This window comes from Tachyglossus aculeatus, chromosome 6, assembly GCF_015852505.1.
Source record: "Tachyglossus aculeatus isolate mTacAcu1 chromosome 6, mTacAcu1.pri, whole genome shotgun sequence".
Classification (NCBI taxonomy): Eukaryota; Metazoa; Chordata; class Mammalia; order Monotremata; family Tachyglossidae; genus Tachyglossus; species Tachyglossus aculeatus.
In genome coordinates, this window is record NC_052071.1 from 51,269,670 (window position 1) to 51,290,182 (window position 20,513).

At 39.9% G+C, this 20,513-nt stretch overlaps 1 protein-coding gene across 4 annotated transcripts in view; it reads right to left on the reverse strand.

Annotated features, from left to right (window-relative positions):
- DIAPH2 (diaphanous related formin 2) overlaps positions 1 to 20,513 on the reverse strand; it is a 786,157-nt gene that overhangs the window by 273,023 nt on the left and 492,621 nt on the right. For all 4 annotated transcript variants that reach the window (XM_038747818.1, XM_038747822.1, XM_038747820.1 and 1 more), the window contains one exon: positions 16,409 to 16,533. In XM_038747818.1, the coding sequence (XP_038603746.1) occupies positions 16,409 to 16,533 (125 nt within the window). The remainder of the gene's footprint in view (positions 1 to 16,408; positions 16,534 to 20,513) is intronic.

Below are 20,513 nucleotides of genomic sequence, written 5' to 3' on the forward strand. Positions count from 1 at the left end.
GGTCATGGGTTCAAATCCCGTCTCCGCCAACTGTCAGCTGTGTGACTTTGGGCAAGTCACTTCACTTCTCTGTGCCTCAGTTCCCTCATCTGTAAAATGGGGATTAAAACTGTGAGCCCCCCGGGGAAGAACCTGATCACCTTGTCACCTCCCCAGCACTTAGAACAGTGCTTTGCACATAGTAAGCGCTTAATAAATGCCATCATCATTATTATTATTATTAACTTCTCCGTGCCTCTGTCAATCAATCAATCTGTGGTACTTATTGAGCACCTATGTGCAGAGCACTGTTTTAAGCACTTGGGATAGTATAATGCAATAGAGTTGGTAGATATCATCCCTTCTCACAGTCACAGTTTTCTCAACTGTAAAGTGGAGATAAAATACCTTTTCTCCATCCATTTTATAATAATAATAACGATGGTATTTGTTAAGCGCTTACTGTGTGCCAAGCACTGTTCTAAGCACTGGGGCAGATACAGGGTAATCAGGTTGCCCCAAATGGGGCTCACAGTCTTAATCCCCATTTTAGAGATGAGGTAACTGAGCACAGAGAAGTTAACTGACCTGCCCAAGGTCACACAGCCGACATGTGGTGGAGGTGGGATTTTAGTCTGTGAGTGAACCCCATATGGGACAGGAAACTGTGTCTAATATGTTTATATCTATCAATCAATCAATCATATTTATTGAGCGCTTACTGTGTGCAGAGCACTGTACTAAGAGCTTGGGAAGTACAAATTGTGCTTGTGAAGTACAAGTAGTGTCTCGTGGCTTAGACCTTAGGAGGTCACCAATGACCTCCTGCTTGCCAAATCCAACAGCTCACACTCTGTCCTAATCCTCCTCGACCTCTCAGCTGCCTTCGACACTGTGGACCACCCCCTTCTCCTCAACACGTTATCTGACCTTGGCTTCACAGACTCCGTCCTCTCCTGGTTCTCCTCTTATCTCTCCGGTCGTTCTTTCTCAGTCTCTTTTGCAGGCTCCTCCTCCCCCTCCCATCCTCTTACTGTGGGGGTTCCCCAAGGTTCAGTGCTTGGTCCCCTTCTGTTCTCAATCTACACTCACTCCCTTGGTGACCTCATTCGCTCCCACGGCTTCAACTATCATCTCTACGCTGATGACACCCAGATCTACATCTCTGCCCCTGCTCTCTCCCCCTCCCTCCAGGCTCGCATCTCCTCCTGCCTTCAGGACATCTCCATCTGGATGTCCGCCCGCCACCTAAAGCTCAACATGTCGAAGACTGAGCTCCTTGTCTTCCCTCCCAAACCTTGTCCTCTCCCTGACTTTCCCATCTCTGTTGACGGCACTACCATCCTTCCCGTCTCACAAGCCCGCAACCTTGGTGTCACCCTCGACTCCGCTCTCTCATTCACCCCTCACATCCAAGCCGTCACCAAAACCTGCCGGTCTCAGCTCCGCAACATTGCCAAGATCCGCCCTTTCCTCTCCATCCAAACTGCTACCCTGCTCATTCAAGCTCTCATCCTATCCCGTCTGGACTACTGCACTAGCCTTCTCTCTGATCTCCCATCCTCGTGTCTCTCTCCACTTCAATCCATACTTCATGCTGCTGCCCGGATTATCTTTGTCCAGAAACGCTCTGGACATATTACTCCCCTCCTCAAAAACCTCCAATGGCTACCGATCAATCTGCACATCAGGCAGAAACTCCTCACCCTGGGCTTCAAGGCTCTCCATCACCTCGCCCCCTCCTACCTCACCTCCCTTCTCTCCTTCTACTGCCCAGCCCGCACCCTCCGCTCCTCCACCACTAATCTCCTCACTGTACCTCGCTCTCGCCTGTCCCGCCATCGACCCCCGGCCCACGTCATCCCCCGGGCCTGGAATGCCCTCCCTCTGCCCATCCGCCAAGCTAGCTCTCTTCCTCCCTTCAAGGCCCTGCTGAGAGCTCACCTCCTCCAGGAGGCCTTCCCAGACTGAGCCCCTTCTTTCCTCTCCCCCTCGTCCCCCTCTCCATCCCCCCGTCTTACCTCCTTCCCTCCCCCACAGCACCTGTATATATGTATATATGGTTGTACATATTTATTACTCTATTTATTTATTTATTTATTTATTTTACTTGTACATTTCTATCCTACTTATTTTATTTTGTTGGTATGTTTGGTTCTGTTCTCTGTCTCCCCCTTTTAGACTGTGAGCCCACTGTTGGGTAGGGACTGTCTCTATGTGATGCCAATTTGTACTTCCCAAGCGCTTAGTACAGTGCTCTGCACATAGTAAGCGCTCAATAAATACGATTGATTGATTGATTGATTGATTGATTGGAAAGAGCCCAGGCTTGGGAGTCAGAGGTCATGGGTTCTAATCCTGCTTCTGCCACTTGTCAGCTGTGTGACTTTGGGCAAGTCACTTAAATTATCTGGGCCTCAGTTCCCTCCTCTGTAAAATCAGGAACAAGCTTGTGAGCCCTACATGGGACACCCTGATTACCTTGTATCTACCCCAGCGCTTAGAACAGTGCTTTGTACATAGTAAGCACTTCACAAATGCCATATCATTATTATTATTATCATTAATGCTTGGCACATTTATATTTAACAAATACAATGGAGAGGATAATAATGATAATGTTAAAAAAAATCTAGACTGGTGGGTATGTTCCTTTTCGAGGGAATGCTTTGGTTTTAATGGAGCTTAAAAGAGAATGGAGAAGCAGCGTGGCTCAGCGGAAAGAACACGGACTATGGAGTCAGAGGTCATGGGTTCGAATCCTGGCTCTGCCCCTTGTCAGCTGTGTGGCTTTGGGCAAGTCACTTTACTTCTCTGGGCCTCAGTTACCTCATCTGGAAAATGGGGATGAAGACTGTAAGCCCCCTGTGGGACAACCTGATCACCTTGTATACCCCCAGCGCTTAGAACAGTGCCTTGCACATAGTAAGCGCTTAATAAATGTTATTATTATTATTATTATTATTATTATTATTATTACTAAAACCAGTTCTTTCAGAGAACTGAGGATCCACCCCAGTGCTTGACACAGTAAACAATGCTATAGGCTTCATCAGATCATCAATCAGGTAGCTCTTTCAGGGCTGAGGAGCTGGAAAAGATTTAGGAATGTTCTGACAAAAAAGGTCCAAATCTCTCCACCCACGATGCCCTGAGGGATTCCCTGAGGGGTTTGGGGGAAAAAATAAAGCAGGGAAAAGGGTGAAGGGAAGAATAGGAACAGCACGGCCGAGAGATTGGAACATGGAAACTTGGAGTTGGAAGGTCATGGATTCTAATTCCTGCTCTGCTACTTGTCTGCTGTGTGATCTTGGGCAAATCACTTCCCTTCTCTGTGCCTCAGTTACCTTATCTGTAAAATGGGGATTGAGACTGTGAGCCCCATTTGGCACTGGTACCGTGTTAAACCCAATTAGCCTGTACGGCTCCCTAGAGGAGAGGTCTCCCCTTGTGAAAGAGAGAGAGAGATCACCTAGGAGATCCTGACATGTTGAACCCTGTTACACTGTTCAGTAAGCACTTAATACTAATCAATCAATCAATCGTATTTATTGAGCGCTTACTGTGTGCAGAGCACTGTACTAAGCGCTTGGGAAGTACAAGTACAAGTACTATTTATTATCATTATTATTATTATTATTATTATTATTATTATTATTGGGACTGTGTCCAACTGACAACCTTGTATCTACTCTAGTACTTAAAGCAGTGCCTGGCACATAGTAAGCGCTTAAAAGCACTTAATACTATTTATTATCATTATTATTATTATTGGGACTGTGTCCAACTGACAACCTTGTATCTATTCTAGTACTTAAAGCAATGCCTGGCACATAGGAAGCGCTTAACAAAGAAATAATAATAATAATAATAATAATGTTGGCATTTGTTAAGCGCTTACTATGTGCAAAGCACTGTTCTAAGCGCTGGGGCGGATACAAAGTGATCAGGTTGTCCCACGTGGGGCTCACAGTCTTCATCCCCATTTTACAGATGAGGGAAATGAGGCTCAGAGAAGTTAAGTGACTTGCCCAAGGTCACACAGCAGATATGTGGCAGTCAGGTTTCGAACCCATGACCTCTGACTCCAAAGCCCGGGCTCTTTCCACTGAGCCACGCTGCCATAAAAAGGTTGGGGGTACGAGGAGGGGGTCATTGAGGGTCAGCCTATCCCTATCCAATGACCTCCAAAAAAGTTGCTTCAATCTTTATTATTCCATTTCCTGCAATCTACGTTATACGTATGTGAAGCATTTTTAATAATGTGATAATAAAAACTCATTATCAATTTCAAATTCTTTTCTAGTTAAAAGTGGCTTTCTTATTGAACACTTTATTTTTATTTCATTTTACTTTAACTGCATTAAATTAATTAACTTGATTGTATTAAGTTAATTAATTTAATTGCATTAAATGCCATCATTATTATTATTAGTATTTAGGGAGCTTAATTGAGAGGTTCCACCCTCCAAAACACACACAGAAACACACACACACACACACAGAAACAAGATCAGAGAGCTATATAGCTCCATAATAAGCATACAATTCAAAAGACAAGATAATCACATTTACTCTAAGGCTTTCACTTATCTACATAAAAGCTCTCCCAATTAAGGAAATTTGACACTTTAAAAGCGATTTACTGTAACCACTGTAACCAGTTAAGGTTATTTTTAAGTCAGAGAAAAAAGAAGAGGGGCAGGGAATCCAAATTTTTCCTGAAACATTTTCACCAATGGTGCCTTGTATAGAGTCCCCAAATTTTATGGTTGGAGTTTTACTCTCCTGATGAATTCAGTCATATCTACCATATCTATGTGCTTAATGGGTAAATGAAATACAGGGAGGATGCAATTTAGGGGGCATTAAGATTACTGAAATCCTCTGACCCCTTCTGTGCTTATTAGAGAAGCTGAATGGCTTAGTGGAAACAGCGCGAGGTTGGGAGGCAGAGGACATGGGTAATAATAATAATAATAATAGTATTTGTATTTGTATTTGTATAGTATTTGTTAAGCGCTATTATTATAACATGGGTTATAATAATAATAATAATAATAGTATTTGTATTTGTATTTGTATAGTATTTGTTAAGCGCTTACTGTGTGCAAAGCACTGTTCTAAGTGCTGGGGGGGATACAAGGTGATCAGGTTGTCCCACGTGGGGCTCACAGTCTTAATCTCCATTTTACAGATGAGGGAACTGAGGCACAGAGAAGTTAAGTGACTTGCCCAAAGTCACACAGCTGACAGTTGGCGGAGCCGGGATTTGAACCCCTGACCTCTGACTCCAAAAACCGGGCTCTTTCCACTGAGCCATGCTGCTTCTCTAATCCTGCCTCCCCCACTTGTCTGCTGTGTGACCTTGGGCAAGTCACTTAACTTCTTTGTGCCTCAGTTACCTCATCTGTAAAATAGGGATTAAAAGTGTGAGCTCCATGTGGGACAACCTGATTACCCTGTATCTACCCCAGAGCTTAGAACAGTGCTTAGCACATAGTAAGTGCTTAACAAATACTATTATTATTATTATTATTATTATTATTATTATTATTATTATTAATAGATGGACATAAGGCACTCCCCCAGGGAGAATGCTTATTTCATTTTGTTTTATACCTGCATGCCTCAAGGCTGTTAAAATGTGGATTAAGACATATTTATATTTAATATTTAGTTGGGTCCCTGAATTGAAGTGAGAATTCTCTGTATTTCTTATGTGCTAATTCTCTATGCTCTTTATTGTTGCTATTGGTTTACAACAATAATTGGTGAAAGGCCAATCTGTCATTTTCCTACCACACATTTAAAAAAAATGCATTTGTTCTACGATTATTGGAAAATAATGCTGCTTTGGTTAATGTTTTAGAACTTTCATTTTAAAAGGCATCATTTTTTCCCCCTTTTCAAAAACCAAAAATTAGAAAATATATTTTTAAGACTTTTCTGCATAATAGAAAACTATTCATTTTAGAATAACTGCAGTGAGACACAGAACAAGCCATTCCCTGGAAGTTTATAGGTTGGCGCATTTATTTTTAAAATAACTTGAAATATTGGAAAAAAAGCAACTTAGCTGCTAAAGTACCATCTTACTTTTTAAAAATCTCAATTTACTTTCATACTTGAGTAAAGGTGCCAGCCAATTCCTTAAAATATCCAGTAGAGCTAAACTCACAGTCATTTGTGTAGCCGCTTACCAAAAGAATACGGAGGAGCTTCTTGGGAATGATACTGCAGAGCTCATTAGAGTGGGGATAAAAAAAGTATTGTCAGAATGGCTTAGTGAAAAGAGCACAGTCTTGGGAGTCATAGGACCTGGGTTCGAATCCCGGGTCCGCCATTTGTCTGCTGTGTGATCTTGGGCAAGCTACTTAACTTCTCTGTGCCTCAGTTACCTCATCTGCACAATGGGGATTAAGACTGTGAGCCTCAGGTGGGACAACCTGATTACCTTGCATCTCCCCAGTGCTTAGAACAGTGCTCGGCACATAATAAGGGCTTAACACATGCCATGATCATTATTGTTATCATTATTAAGTGCTTATCAATCAATCAATCGTATTTATTGAGCGCTTACTGTGTGCAGAGCACTGTACTAAGTGCTTGGGAAGTACAAGCTGGCAACATATACAAACAGTCCCTACCCAACAGTGGGCTCACAGTCTAGAAGGGGGAGACAGAGAACAAAACCAAACATACTAACAAAATAAAATAAATAGAATAGATAGGTACAAGTAAAATAAATAGAGTAATAAATAGAGTAATAAATATGTACAAACATATGTACATATATTACCACCCACCCCCCCCCCAGACTGTGAGCTCACTGTGGGAAGGGAATGTGTCTACAAACTCTCTTGTACACAGAATAAGTGCACAATAAATATGGTTGATTGATGGATTGTGAGGATTTACAGTGGTTTCTATGAAGCAACTCTTTTTCTCACCTTAAATTCATTTAATAGCTGAGCTTGAAGATTGAGTGGGTTTCCTCCGTGCAATATTATTTCCCAAGATTTTGGAATAAATGAATGGCTATGCTTTTCATGCCTCCTTTAGCAGAACATATTATCTCCCTGTCCTGATATAAACATACTGAAGTTCCAATCAAAACATGAATTCATTTGCTAAAGGGTATACATGTAGGTTATTTTGAACAGCCATGCAAGTGCACCTTGTATAGACCTTATAGCTAACAATCTACAGACAAAAAGTTACCCTGAATAATTCTTGGATCCAGTGAAAAGAGCACGGGCCTGGGATTCAGAAGACCTGGGTTCGCTGTGTGACCTTAGGGAAGTGACTTTACTCGTCTGTGCCTCAATATTCTCAATTATAAAATGGAGCTTCATTATCTGTTCTCCCTTCTAATTAGACTAGGAACCCTATGGATGACCTAATTAACTTGTATCCACCTCAGCACTTAGAACAATAGTTGACACACAGTCAGGGCTTTCCACATACATGTTTAACACATACCATAATTAAAATAAATTAATCATTTCAGACTACTGAAATTTAGCAGAGCAAGATGCCTCCAGGGAGCTTTATTAGAAATATTTATGAAAAAATAAACTGTGGAAAAGAGAAGACCTATCCTCTTCCTTTTTGCAGTTGGCATTTGGTTAGAGTCTTTCCACATTAGAAGGAAGTAGAATTTTAAATGTGATTTTAATTATGCCAGGTCACAAATATTTTGCTAATTCCAGTTAATACTGAACAATTCACACATATTTAGTCATTCCCTTGCAATCCTTCCGTAAATCTTGCCATAAATACTAGTTGGAAGAGATAGAAGCAGCGTGGCTCAGTGGAAAGCGCACGGGCTTTGGAGTCAGAGCTCACGGGTTCGTATCCTGACTCCGCCACTTGTCAGCTGTGTGACCTTGGGCAAGTCACTTAACTTCTCTGAGCCTCAGTTACCTCATCTGTAAAATGGGGATTAAGACTGTGAGCCCCACGTGGGACAACCTGATCACCTTGTATCCCCCCTAGAGCTTAGAACAGTGCTTTGCACATAGTAAGTGCTTAACAAATGCCATCATTATTATTATTATTATAGGAGATACTGCTATTTTGGAAAGAGCAAAAAAATTAGTAGTTTTTAGTTCATAGCACTTACTATGTGCCAAGCACTCAACTAAGCAATGGAGTAGATACAAGATAATAAGGTCAGTTCTTCCCTGTCCCACATGGGACTTATGGTCTAAATACAAAGAAGAACAGATTTACATGTCAGTTTTACAGATGAGAAATCTGCTATACCGAGAAGTGAAATGACTCACCCAAGGTCACACAACAGGTAAGTGATGGAGTTAGGATTAGAATCCAGGTCCTCTGACTTTCAAGGCCTGTACTTTTTCCATAAGGCCATTCAAGCATCTCAATAATAATAATTGTAATATCTCTCAATCAATTGTATTTACTATTTGCTCTGTGCAGAGGAGCACTGCACTAAGCACATGGGAGAGTGAGCTCCCCGTACCTCCCCAGTGCTTAGAACAGTGCTTTGCACATAGTAAGTGCTTAATAAATGCCATTATTATTATTATTATTAGAGTTGGTAGACAATGTTCAGTGCCCACAAGGAGCTGTCCCAGATGGAGCGCACAGTCTAAGGGGAAGGAAGAAAAGGTATTTAGTTCCCATTTTACAGAAGAGGAAACAGAGGCACAAATAAATTAAGTGACTTGCCTAATGAAACACAGCAGCTAAGTGGCAGAGCCAGCATTAATCAATTAATTAATTAACTGCATATATTATGAGTTTACTGCATGCAGAGCACTGCACTAAGTGCTTGGAAGAGTTGGAATCACGCTCCCTGTCCACAAGGAGCTTAAAGTCTAGAGGGGTAGATAGACATTAACGTAAATACATAAGTGACAGCTACGTATATAAGTGCTGTGGGGCTGAGGGTAGAGTGAATCAAGTGTCCAAATCCAAGGGCAAGAGCCGTAAGAATCCAATTCTAGTTCTTGGGCCTTTGTTCTTTTCACTAGGCAATGCTGCTTATGATCAAATAATAATAATAATAATAATAATAATAATAATAATGGCATTTATTAAGCGCTTACTATGTGCAAAGCACTGTTTTAAGCGCTGGGGTAGATACAAGGTAATCAAGTTGTCCCACGTGGGGCTCACAGACTTAATCCCCATTTTCCAGATGAGGGAACTGAGAAGTTAAGTGACTTGCCCAAAGTCACACAGCTGACAAGTGGTGGAGCCGGGATTTGAACCCATGACCTCTGACTCCAAAGCCCGAGCTCTTTCCACTGAGCCACGCTGCTTCTCTGCCAAATGCCAAACCTGCTTAAAAAGGCAGGAGGCAATTTATATTTAGAAAATAAGGGAACTCTTTTTGGATCAACAAGGCTTCATTTAATGCCCTGGTAATTTGACAATGGGGTCCTGGAGGTCTAAAATAAATAAAGCACCTTAAATATTTACTATCCTCTTGTTTATACCAACCAAGAGGCTATACCAACCCTTCTAGACTGTGAGCCCGTTGTCGGGTAGGGACCATCTCTATATGTTGCCAACTTGTACTTCCCAAGCGCTTAGTACAGTGCTCTGCACACAGTAAGCGCTCAATAAATATGATTGAATGAATGAATGAATGAATACCATCAAGGACCCAATGCTTATCAATCCCCTTAAGCTTTCAAAAATACAGGCTATAGAGTATGAAATTCTAGCTAGGATTTCAAATACATGAAACCTGCATTACTTTCTTTCCACTCTTCTGTAGCAGACCTCTTCAAATCCAACTTTTAATTCCCCAGTGCTAACATATCCTAAAACATATGCTTCTTTCAAAATGTTCCCTGGAATATGTTTTCCAACTCTAGGCAGAATTTGTCAGGAGAAAGGTCTCAATTCCTGCATTTGAAATCAAAGCACAACATTAAAGGAATAACATATGAAAACGACTGAAGCTTTCTTTCTTGGCCTCTTACTGAAATTTTACCAAAATATAAAGGTTCCAGTGTTTTATATCTTACATTCTATTGTGTTGTGGTTAATCAACAATCACTCGAGTATACATGAAAAAAAAATTGAGTGAAAGCTACTTCTGAATTTAATAGGGATTCTTTTTTAAAAAATAAATATTTGAGGGGCTATGACAGAGGATGAGGAAGAGAGTCAGGCAGGGAATGAATTGTTTTAATCTTGCATTTATGAAGCTCTTCATCCATTTCAGTAAAAATACTGTGGCTACCTTTTCAGTCCAATGCACAAGCAATTGGAACTGAAAATTCCCAGTTCTACTATTGTAATGAACACAGCTCAATAAAAGCCTCAAATTTATCTCTATGTTTGGAAAATAGAGGCCATTTTCTAAGACTCTTGCTATCCTGAGTCGGTGCGCCCTTCAGTAAATATTTTTAAAACATCATGATAAACCAACTAGAAATAGATTTGGGGTAAATCTGTTGGACGCTCTCTCCTCCCTCTCCCACATTAAAATCACGATTACTGTCTTAATATTGTCTTTGTAAAAGTGTGAACTTATTATACTTTTCAAACCCTCTCGATCGGAGATGAATGCCATTTTACCCTTCGCTAGTTGCTTTTAAACATCCATTTTGTCTTACTTGATGTTGATAAGTGCACCTGTTCTTAATTCTGTTAGATGCATTATTACTTTTCAAAGAGAAAAGCAGAATGAGAATGTCCACAGCAGCCATACGGTGAAACCGCTCATACTGCTTCTACCTAAAGGGAAAACGCTTTCCAAAGAAATCCCAAGTTTACCTACTTGGAATCAACTGATGGTTTCCCTTCACACTCTCCTTCCACCCTCCACTACTAAACGAGGACTCAGATGATATCCCAGGTGTTGATAATTGACAGGGTGTTAATATCATTAACTTTCTGTTAACACTTCTTGTCAGTTTGTTAATGGTGCCCTGCTGCTCATTCTCTCAGCTGTTCTCTTAGGGAAAAACCATACCATCATTATTTATTATTATATAGCCAGCACTCAATAAGGAAGAAAAGCCTGGGATTTACAGTGAGATGTAATAGCAAGACTTAGGAGTGAACCTGGTATGTGACTTGCTCACGGGGTAGGAGAAAGAAGGTCAACATTGCGGTTAATGTGCTTTTGTGTGTCTTCTGAAATTAAGAATGTATCAGAAGGCACATTCAAGAGAGATGGGCATCTTTTCAGAATGGTTCTCATTACTTGTAGAGTAACAGCAAAGAACAAGGAAAACTGAAGAAGACCCATTCTTGGTCATGAAATTAAATTCTGTCCATGGGACAGAAGCTGTGAACCTAAGTGGAACATCAAATCATAAAGAGAAAAGCCCTTGCTATTGGAAAGATGTTCCATTCACAATCCTCCTCCTCCTCCCAAAATATAAGTAAGTTTTCCACCATCCACAGCCCCGAGTGTCTATCATGGAAATGAAATGACACCTCCATTCACATTTTATTATCACCAGCTTAGCTGCAATTTTGACTGAAAACTTTAGGGGTGAGGGGGTGATACAATTACCCCAAACCATAATACAGCATCATTTGAATACAAGAATGGATGTGGTCATTTCAAATCACATCTCTTCAGGATTACTATATCATAGTAGAAGTATTCCTCCCCTCCTCATCGCCCTGACCCCCTCCCTCTGGTCTATCCCCACCTTGCCCCACAGCACTTGTGTATATATGTACATATTTATTATTCTATTTTTTGTAACAATGTGTACATATCTATAAATCTATTTCTTTATATTGATGCTATTGATGCCTGTCTACTTATTTTGTTTTGTTGTCTATTTCCCCACTTCTAGACTGCGAGCCCATTGCTGGGTGGGGATTGTTTCTATTTGTTGCTGAATTGTACTTTCGAAGCGCTTAGTACAGTGCTCTGCACACAGTAAGCGCACAGTAAATACGATTGATTGGATGAATGAATTAAATGGTTGTGAGTTAGTTTTCAATTATTACCATTTCCCAACACAATTCATTCATTTAACTCATGATATTGTATTAAAATGCCATAAAGTACACTGTCAAAATGTTTTCATCTCACTGAACTCTTGGGAAAAAAGCAAAGTTATAATACATTCATGGGACAAACCTGTGTCATCAAGGCACACAAGCATTAGGTATTTGCTTTTTTCAGATCCTCCTTGACATTTACCCAATAATTTTGGAGACCTGTTACCATTTAATTCACTAATTTATATAAACAGTGCATTGTAAGTAGTCTAAGCATTCTAACACTGTGCAAAATGAATCATTATATATTTTATACTATCTTGTTTCTGATGATATGCAAAGTAACAGGTCCATACATTTTAATATAGTTTCCAATTCCCTTGTGGCAAACAGTCACACACTAGTGGCAAGAAAATGAAAAATAACCATTCATCTGAAACCGGCAGATAGAGAATGCATAGCACTTTCATTTTAAAATGCCTTAATTACCTTCAGAAAGGGAGAAATAATAAAAAGAAGTCTAGGCCAAGTTCATGTGGGTTTGAAATTACTTAGTTTTTCCTAAATGCATGAAGTTGGCTCATCAGGGCTGCAGGTTAGAGGTCATCTACGGAGGATGAAAATTTAAGAGCATCAAGAAAGCACCAAAACAAAAAGGGAAATTTAAATGCTGATCTCTGCCAGAGAACAAAGTGGTAGATTTTACAGAAAGCTTAATCTGTCATAAAATTAAATGGGGACTTCAAGGTGCATATCCCAAATTACTGAAGTTATTACCTAACACCTGATTTCCATAGCCCTCTCCCTTCACCTACAAAACCCTTTCCAAAATTCTTGCATAACTATACTTATGAAACTAGTCTACATAATATTACTAAATAATTACCCATGACAGGAGGCACTAAGCAAATGATAGAGTTGAAAGCCCTTAAAAATGCTTAAGCATTATAATTTCTTGAGTTGTATTAAATTCCAATCATCCCAAACCACAGGATTTAAAGTACTCACATTTAAGGAGCTGTACAATAAAGCAAATTAAGTTAAAGACCAAGTTAATCTACTTGGACCTAACCTCCTAGCAAACGGCAGTTTTGACTCTCAAAGTACTGTGGAAACAGACTAATGCAAAAGTGACATCAATCAATCAGTGGTATTTACTGAGCATTTCCTATGTGCACAGCATGGTACTAAGAGCTTGGGAAAGTATAATACAATAATAATAATGATGATGGCATTTATTAAGCACTTACTACGTGCAGAGCACTGTTCTAAGTGCTGGGGAGGTTACAAGGTGATCAGGCTGTCCCACGGGGGGCTCACAGTCTTAATCCCCATTTTACAGATGAGGGAACTGAGATACAGAAGAGTTAAGTGACTTGCCCAAAGTCACACGACTGACAGTTGGCAGGGCCTGGAATTGAACCCATGACCTCTGACTCCAAAGCCCGGGCTCTTTTCACTGAGCGATGCTGCTTCTCAAAAAACAATAATGGCATTTGTTAAATGCTTACTACGTGCAAAGCACTGTTCTAAGCGCTGGGGAGGTTACAAGGTGATCAGGTTGTTCCACGGGGGCCTCACGGTCTTAATCCCCATTTTACAGATGGGGTAACCAAGGCCCAGAGAAGTGAAGCGACTTGCCCAAAGTCACACAGCTGACAAGTGGCGGAGTTGGGATTTGAACCCATGACCCCTGACTCCAAAGCCCGGGCTCTTTCCACTGAGCTATGCTGCCTCATAGGAGGCCTTCCCAGACTGAGCCCCTTCCTTCCTCTCCCCCTTGTCCCCCTCTCCATCCCCCCATCTTACCTCCTTCCCTTCCCCACAGCACCTGCATATATGTATATATGTTTGTACATATTTATTACTCTATTTATTTATTTATTTTGCTTGTACATATCTATTCTATTTATTTTATTTTGTTAGTATGTTTGGTTTTGTTCTCTGTCTCCCCCTTTTAGACTGTGAGCCCACTGTTGGGTAGGGACTGTCTCTATATGTTGCCAATTTGTACTTCCCAAGTGCTTAGTACAGTGCTCTGCACATAGTAAGCGCTCAATAAATACGATTGATGATGATGTTGCCAACTTGTACTTCCCAAGTGCTCAGTACAGTGCTCTGCACATAGTAAGCACTCAATAAATATGATTGATTGATTGATTGATTGCCTCTCTACAACAGCATTAGCAGGTAGCATGGACCCGCTAGACTGTAAGATCCTTGTGGGCAGGGAACCTGTCTACCTAGTCTGCTACATTGCACTCTCCCAAGCGCTTAGTACAGTGCTCTGTACACATTAAGCACTCAATAGATAGCATGGATAGATTCATCGATTGATCGTGGGGAATAGATTCAGTTATAGCAGCTGCAGGGGTTCTCCGGCTGCAGCCAGTTCCCTCAATCTATTTCCATTCCAAACTCTGAATGAGTCTGTTGTTCTACCCCCGACTCCCTTTCTGCAAATCTTCCATTAAATTCAGGATCTGGGGGCCTTCTTGGGGTGAGGGGTGGCTAGGGAGAGGCAAGTCTTAGTGGCCTAGTAGAAAGAGCCCAGAACTGGGAATCTGGAGCCCAAATTTCTAATCCCTGTTCCAGCACTCTCACTGCGGGCGGGGAATGTGTCTGCTTATTGTTGTATTGTACTTGCCCAAGCACTTGGCACAGTGCTCTGTAAGTGATCAATAAATATGACTGACTTCTCTGTGCCTCACTTTCCTCATCTGTAAAATGGGAATATAATCATCATCATAATAATGATAATAATAATAATAGTGGTATTTGCTAAGCGCTCACTATGCACCAAACACTGTTCTAAGTGCTGGGGTAAATACAAGGTAATCAGGTTGTCCCACGTGGGGCTCACAGGCCTCATCCCCACTTTACAGATGAGGTAACTGAGGCACAGAGAAGTTAAGCGACTTGCCCAAAGTCACACAACTGAGAAGTGGCAGGGGCGGAATTAGAACCCACTTCCTATGACTCCCAAGCCCGTGTTCTTTCCACTAAGTCCAGCTGCTTCTCCAGAGAAATACCTGCTCTCCTTATCCCTTAGGCTATGGTTGTACATATTTATTACTCTATTTATTTATTTATTTTACTTGTACATATCTATCCTATTTATTTTATTTTGTTGGTATGTTTGGTTTTGTTCTCTGTCTCCCCCTTTTAGACTGTGAGCCCACTGTTGCGTAGGGACTGTCTCTATGTGTTGCCAATTTGTACTTCCCAAGCGCTTAGTACAGTGCTCTGCACATAGTAAGCGCTCAATAAATACGATTGATGATGATGATGATGAAGCCCATAAAAGACAGGATCTGTGATTAATCTGATTATCCTGTACCTATCCTAGAATTTATCAGAGTGGCTGGCACAGTAAGCATTTAACACAAACCACAATTATTATTCAGAAGAGGAGATAAGGCCCAAAGCCTCTGGAAGTCCCTTTAGGTCCTAAGCTTCTTGTGGGCAGGGACCATGTCTACCAACTCTATTGTACTGACCCAATGTCCTGCATGCAGTAAGTGCTCAATAAATATCATTTATTAGTTGACTGAAGTACTAATGGAAGTAGCAGGGGAACCAGTCACAATGGCCAAACCTTTCCCATGCATTAGAAATGCAATTAGGTGCAATCAGAGCTTGCGGATTCCAAGTGAACCAAATCACCCTACGGAAAATTAAGTACTTTTAATGCTCACCTCTGCCACATCAGGCAGCCTTCTTCTGAACACCAACTTCGACAGAGTTACTTTTATTTTCAGCCACACGTTAAAGCATCAACAGGAGAAAGAAAATAAAACTGAAAAAAAAATAAGCAATAAGTTAAAGCTTGAATCAAGGTGACCGCCACAGAGTTATTGAAGGAATTTACTTATTATCCGATAGATAAATTACACTACTTATTCCCTCTACAGACATGAAACTGTGAATCAATTTAGAATGAAAATAGTCTTCCACACCCAAAGGAGTAGGATATGGTTTTAACTTTTCAGAAACCAAAACAGATAAATAAAAAGGGAGTTCGACTCATGGGGTTTCCTTGCAAGAGCCAGATTTAACATTAAGGACTTCTTGCTCAATAAATGCCATTTACCAAACTGTACTTTACATTTTATTTTCAGCCCGTTGAAGTATACCAAGCATCCAAATACACATCAATATTGTCCTGTTTATGGCAGATTACTAAGCACCCAGTTACTGAAGAGTAAGTCTTGACAGTAGGGCTTTCTTTTCTTCCTGAAAATCTAATTCATCACCCACTAAACGGCTCTGAAGAAGGAAGAGTGTACCCACTTCAGCCTATTAATGGATTTCTGCATTTACCGGCCTTTCCCCTGTGAAAATCAAACATGAAAAAGCCAGTACACACTGTTATATTTAAAAACAACAACAAATAACACCTCCCCTCCCCCCCGAAAAACAACACCGACGAAACATATCAAGACTATTAGGCCTGATATTCAAAAAAGGATATAGTCATTTTCTCCACAAACTTGTCATGCTTATCGTCTGATTTGGGAAACTTCTTGATGTCACTTTCCAAGCGCTCGATCTGTTGCTCCATGGCAGTAAGGTTACCCTTGAGAGTTTGTGCAGAAACTAAAAAAAGTTAAAGGGGAGGGGAGGGACATGAATAAAAAGATCTTCTTAAACCTCAATAAATTCAACAATAATAACAACCCAGAAACTTCAACGAAAACACTGACAATGCAAGCCTGAGGTAAAGAGAACAATTCCATTTGGTAGGCATCTCATTTTTCTGAATTACCGCTCATAAAAATTCAACTCTTCATGAAATAAGTGAGAATGTGTAATATAAAATACCAAATCATCTTGTTTAATGTGGGGATGTCACCATTTTATTCAGCCATTAGTTCAATGAATCCACTTGTATTTGGATTTATTGATGGGAATTCTAATATTTCATTCTTTTAAATCTAATTTTAAGATTAAAGAGAAACTAAGGTTCAAAGAGAACTTATTTTATTAATGCATGTTCTTGGCTGTATAAATGATGTAAAGGTAAATTACATTAAAAAGATCAAATGTTTTTCTTTGATTGAAATATCCTGACTCTTTTCAAGCACCATCTATGGAAGTTCCTTTCTCCAAAACTTTTAATACTTAGTGCTTTCTCAATAATCCACAGGGTCAATATTTCAAATAAGAATCTATGACAAGGTACACAAACATAATACCTTAGTATAACCACTAAATGTAGCACAGTCTAGTGAAAAGAGCACAGTCCTAGGTTTGAATCCTGGCTGTACCACTTGTATGTTATATGACCTTGATAAAGTCACTTAACTTCATCTGTGCCTCAGTTTCCTCATCTATAAAGATGAAGATTCAGTATCCGTTCTCCCTCCTATTTAGACCACGAGTCCATGTGGGATAAATTCTGTGTCTGACCTGATTAGAACAGGTGCTTAGCACAGACTTTAGCACATAGTAAGCTCTTAACAAATACCATGATTATAATGAGTGACTTTATCTTTAACATTCCATTTTTTTTTCTTTTCTTACAGACAATACATAAATTAATTTGAATGATTTCTAAACATTTATACCATTCTTTATGATGTTTTCTCTCCAGAGAAAAATCTTCCCACTTTACAAAGCTCCTGTTAAGGCCCCGCGGAAGATTTTTCTCTGGAGAGAAACCAACCTGGACAAATGGAATAAACCTATGTTTAGGAACCTTTCAAATTAATTTATGCATCATCCAGGTGAAAACAAAAGAAAAAGAAAGGGGAATTTTAAAGATCATCAATGAGTTTACAGTCTCTTCCAGCTAAAATCCGGGATGAAGGAATTACTGAAAGAAATAGGTTTTCACAGCTTTCAGCTGGATGGGACTGTAAGCAAGTTGTAGGCATGGAGCACGCCTGTCAAGTCTTGTACTCTCCAAAGCGCTTAGTAGTACTGCACATAGCACATAGTGTTCAAAAAATAGCACTGATGATGGGCAGTACATAGAACTAAATAATTAAGCAACTTTCGTCTGCTTTTCCTGAACACGGAGATGTGAGCTATTGATGAGTTAACGAAAGGAAACGAAACAAAATGATAATGACTACACTAATTATTCAATGAAATAATATTTAATCTTCCAATGGACACAACAGCATATAGTATAAATTCACGAGGCTGAAGAGCGCAAATACTAAACAGAGATTCCAGCTATTGAGCCGGATTATTGTCATATCACACTGACAGGAACACCTTCAAATTTAGAGTGCAGAAATCTCCTTAAATATACATGAAAGTTTGGGAAGCTGAAAAAACTCAAACACCAACACCCACGATGAATTAATTTTTTTTACATTAATCTGACAGTTCAAATAACTGAGTCTGATTTAGTTCCATTTGTTAAGAGCTGACAAGTTCAAGATGGTTCTTTGAGGGGAGAAGTTGAAAAGATCTTTTTTTTTGACTTTGCAAAAGAATCCTATGAAGGTTGCCAATCATCCCTTGCTTTAATTAAACGATGAGTTCACTGACAAGGAAAATATATAAACTGTATCAGACGCCAAACTGAAACCTGTTTCTTCCACTCCGTGTTTTGGCATTCTCTTGCTAATTATCAAATGATAATACGGGGTTTCTCTTCCCCACTGCTTGACTGCAGAGTGAAGATAGGAAACTGAATAGCTGTATTATATGTCATATGGGTCACCCTGAAAATCTTCGGTGAGCCAAATGAGCCTCAGGGGTGAGCTGGCAATACCGGATTGTAAACGCAATACCAGATTTTAAACACGATACCAGATTGGCAAACATAATAGGAGTCCATAGGGGAAGGGTGATGGTTTCATCTTCTGATTTTGCCAGCCCAGAGTAGAGTTAACAAATAGGTTCTCAGATAAAAGTCCAGTTATCTTTATATTGGCAAATATAATCTATTCACAAATTAATATCTTTAATGCCAACTATTTTCCGAGTTGTTCTTTTGTTCCTCTTTCTTTCGTTTGCTCCTTATAAAGTCCATGCAGTTTTCGTTTTTAAAAGTAGAGTTGGCATTTTTTACCCCTTTAAACTGTAAGCTCGTTGTGGGCGGGAAATGAGTCTGTTTACTGCTATACCGTACTCTCCCAACTGTTTAGTACAGTGTTCTGCACACAGTAAGCGCTCCATAAATACGGCTGAAGGAATTCCCCTGAATGCCTGTTTGCTAATCAATCAATCGTATTCATTGACCGCTTACTGTGTGCAGAGCACTGTACTAAGCACTTGGGAAGTACAAGTTGGCAACATATAGAGACAGTCCCTACCCAACAGTGGGCTCACAGTCTAAAAAGGGGGAGACAGAGAACAAAACCAAATCATAGTAACAAAACAAAATAAATAGAATCGATATGCACAAGTAAAATAAATAAATAAATAAATAAATAGAGTAATCATCTCGGATAAATGCAGAAGATGCATCGGGAATGCATTGGATGGACAAAGGCTTGGGGGAAAATTTGAAGGTTAACATTTGCATTCTATTTTATTCTACCACGGCGGCTGAGATTTCAAGCCACAGAATGACTGATTTGGTCAATCAGTCAATCAATGGTATTTACTGAGTGCTTACTAAGTACAGAGCACTGTATACTAAGCACTTGGGAGAGTGCAATGCAACAGAGTTAGCAGACACATTCCTTCAATACTTTTGGGGATCTGCAATTCAACACTTCACATTTTTTGTAGCAGAAACTCTCCCCAGGAATTGCTGGTAACTGATTAGGTCAGACTGTCGGCAGTCTTATTTTTATTTTGTTTTTTACACCTGCCACTGAAATACTGGATCAGAGCATTATTTGTAAATAAATAGATAATGTGATCTGGTTCTTTATAAAAGCTTTCTTGGTTTTATTCCATAAATAATTTTTGAGCTCTGTATGCTCACTTGAGTTATATGAAATAGACATTTCTCCCCCCAGATTTTATTTATCTTCTAACTCTAGTTGAACATTTCTGCTGCTTCGCAAGCACGCAGGATAGTGGCTACATATTCACAGCATTTAAAGTGAGAGACTTTCTTCAAATCATTGGAAACAAATACAGTATAAAACTGTATAAGAGCAAAAGTTTTAAATGATAAATGGGTTAGAAAAAGTCATCCAAGGTTTGGTGGGAAAAGAGGTGGGTAGGATTTCTAAACATTGACAATGTCAAGGTACATAGTTCTGCTGGAACCTAGTCGGACTGCGCTATTTTATTTTCATTTACACATAAACACTCACCACAATAGAATAGCTTTCTACAAATATTAAAATGTTTCTAGTAAACTTTGACCATCCGAAAGGTAAATTCAGCACTTCCGAGGCCCCAAGAATAGAAAAACAAAGCTATACTGAAGTGTCTATAGCAGTCCCAAACATAATTGTAAAAATGGCAATTTTCCTTGTCTGGAGATGCTTATTTGAATGAATGAATGAATCAATCAATCAATCAGTGGTATTTATTGAGCACTTCATTGTGAGCAGAGCACTGTACTCAGTGCTTGGGAAAATACACTACAACATTCATTCTTTCATTCAATCCTATTTATTCATTTATTCAATTGTATTTATTGAGCGCTTACTGTGTGC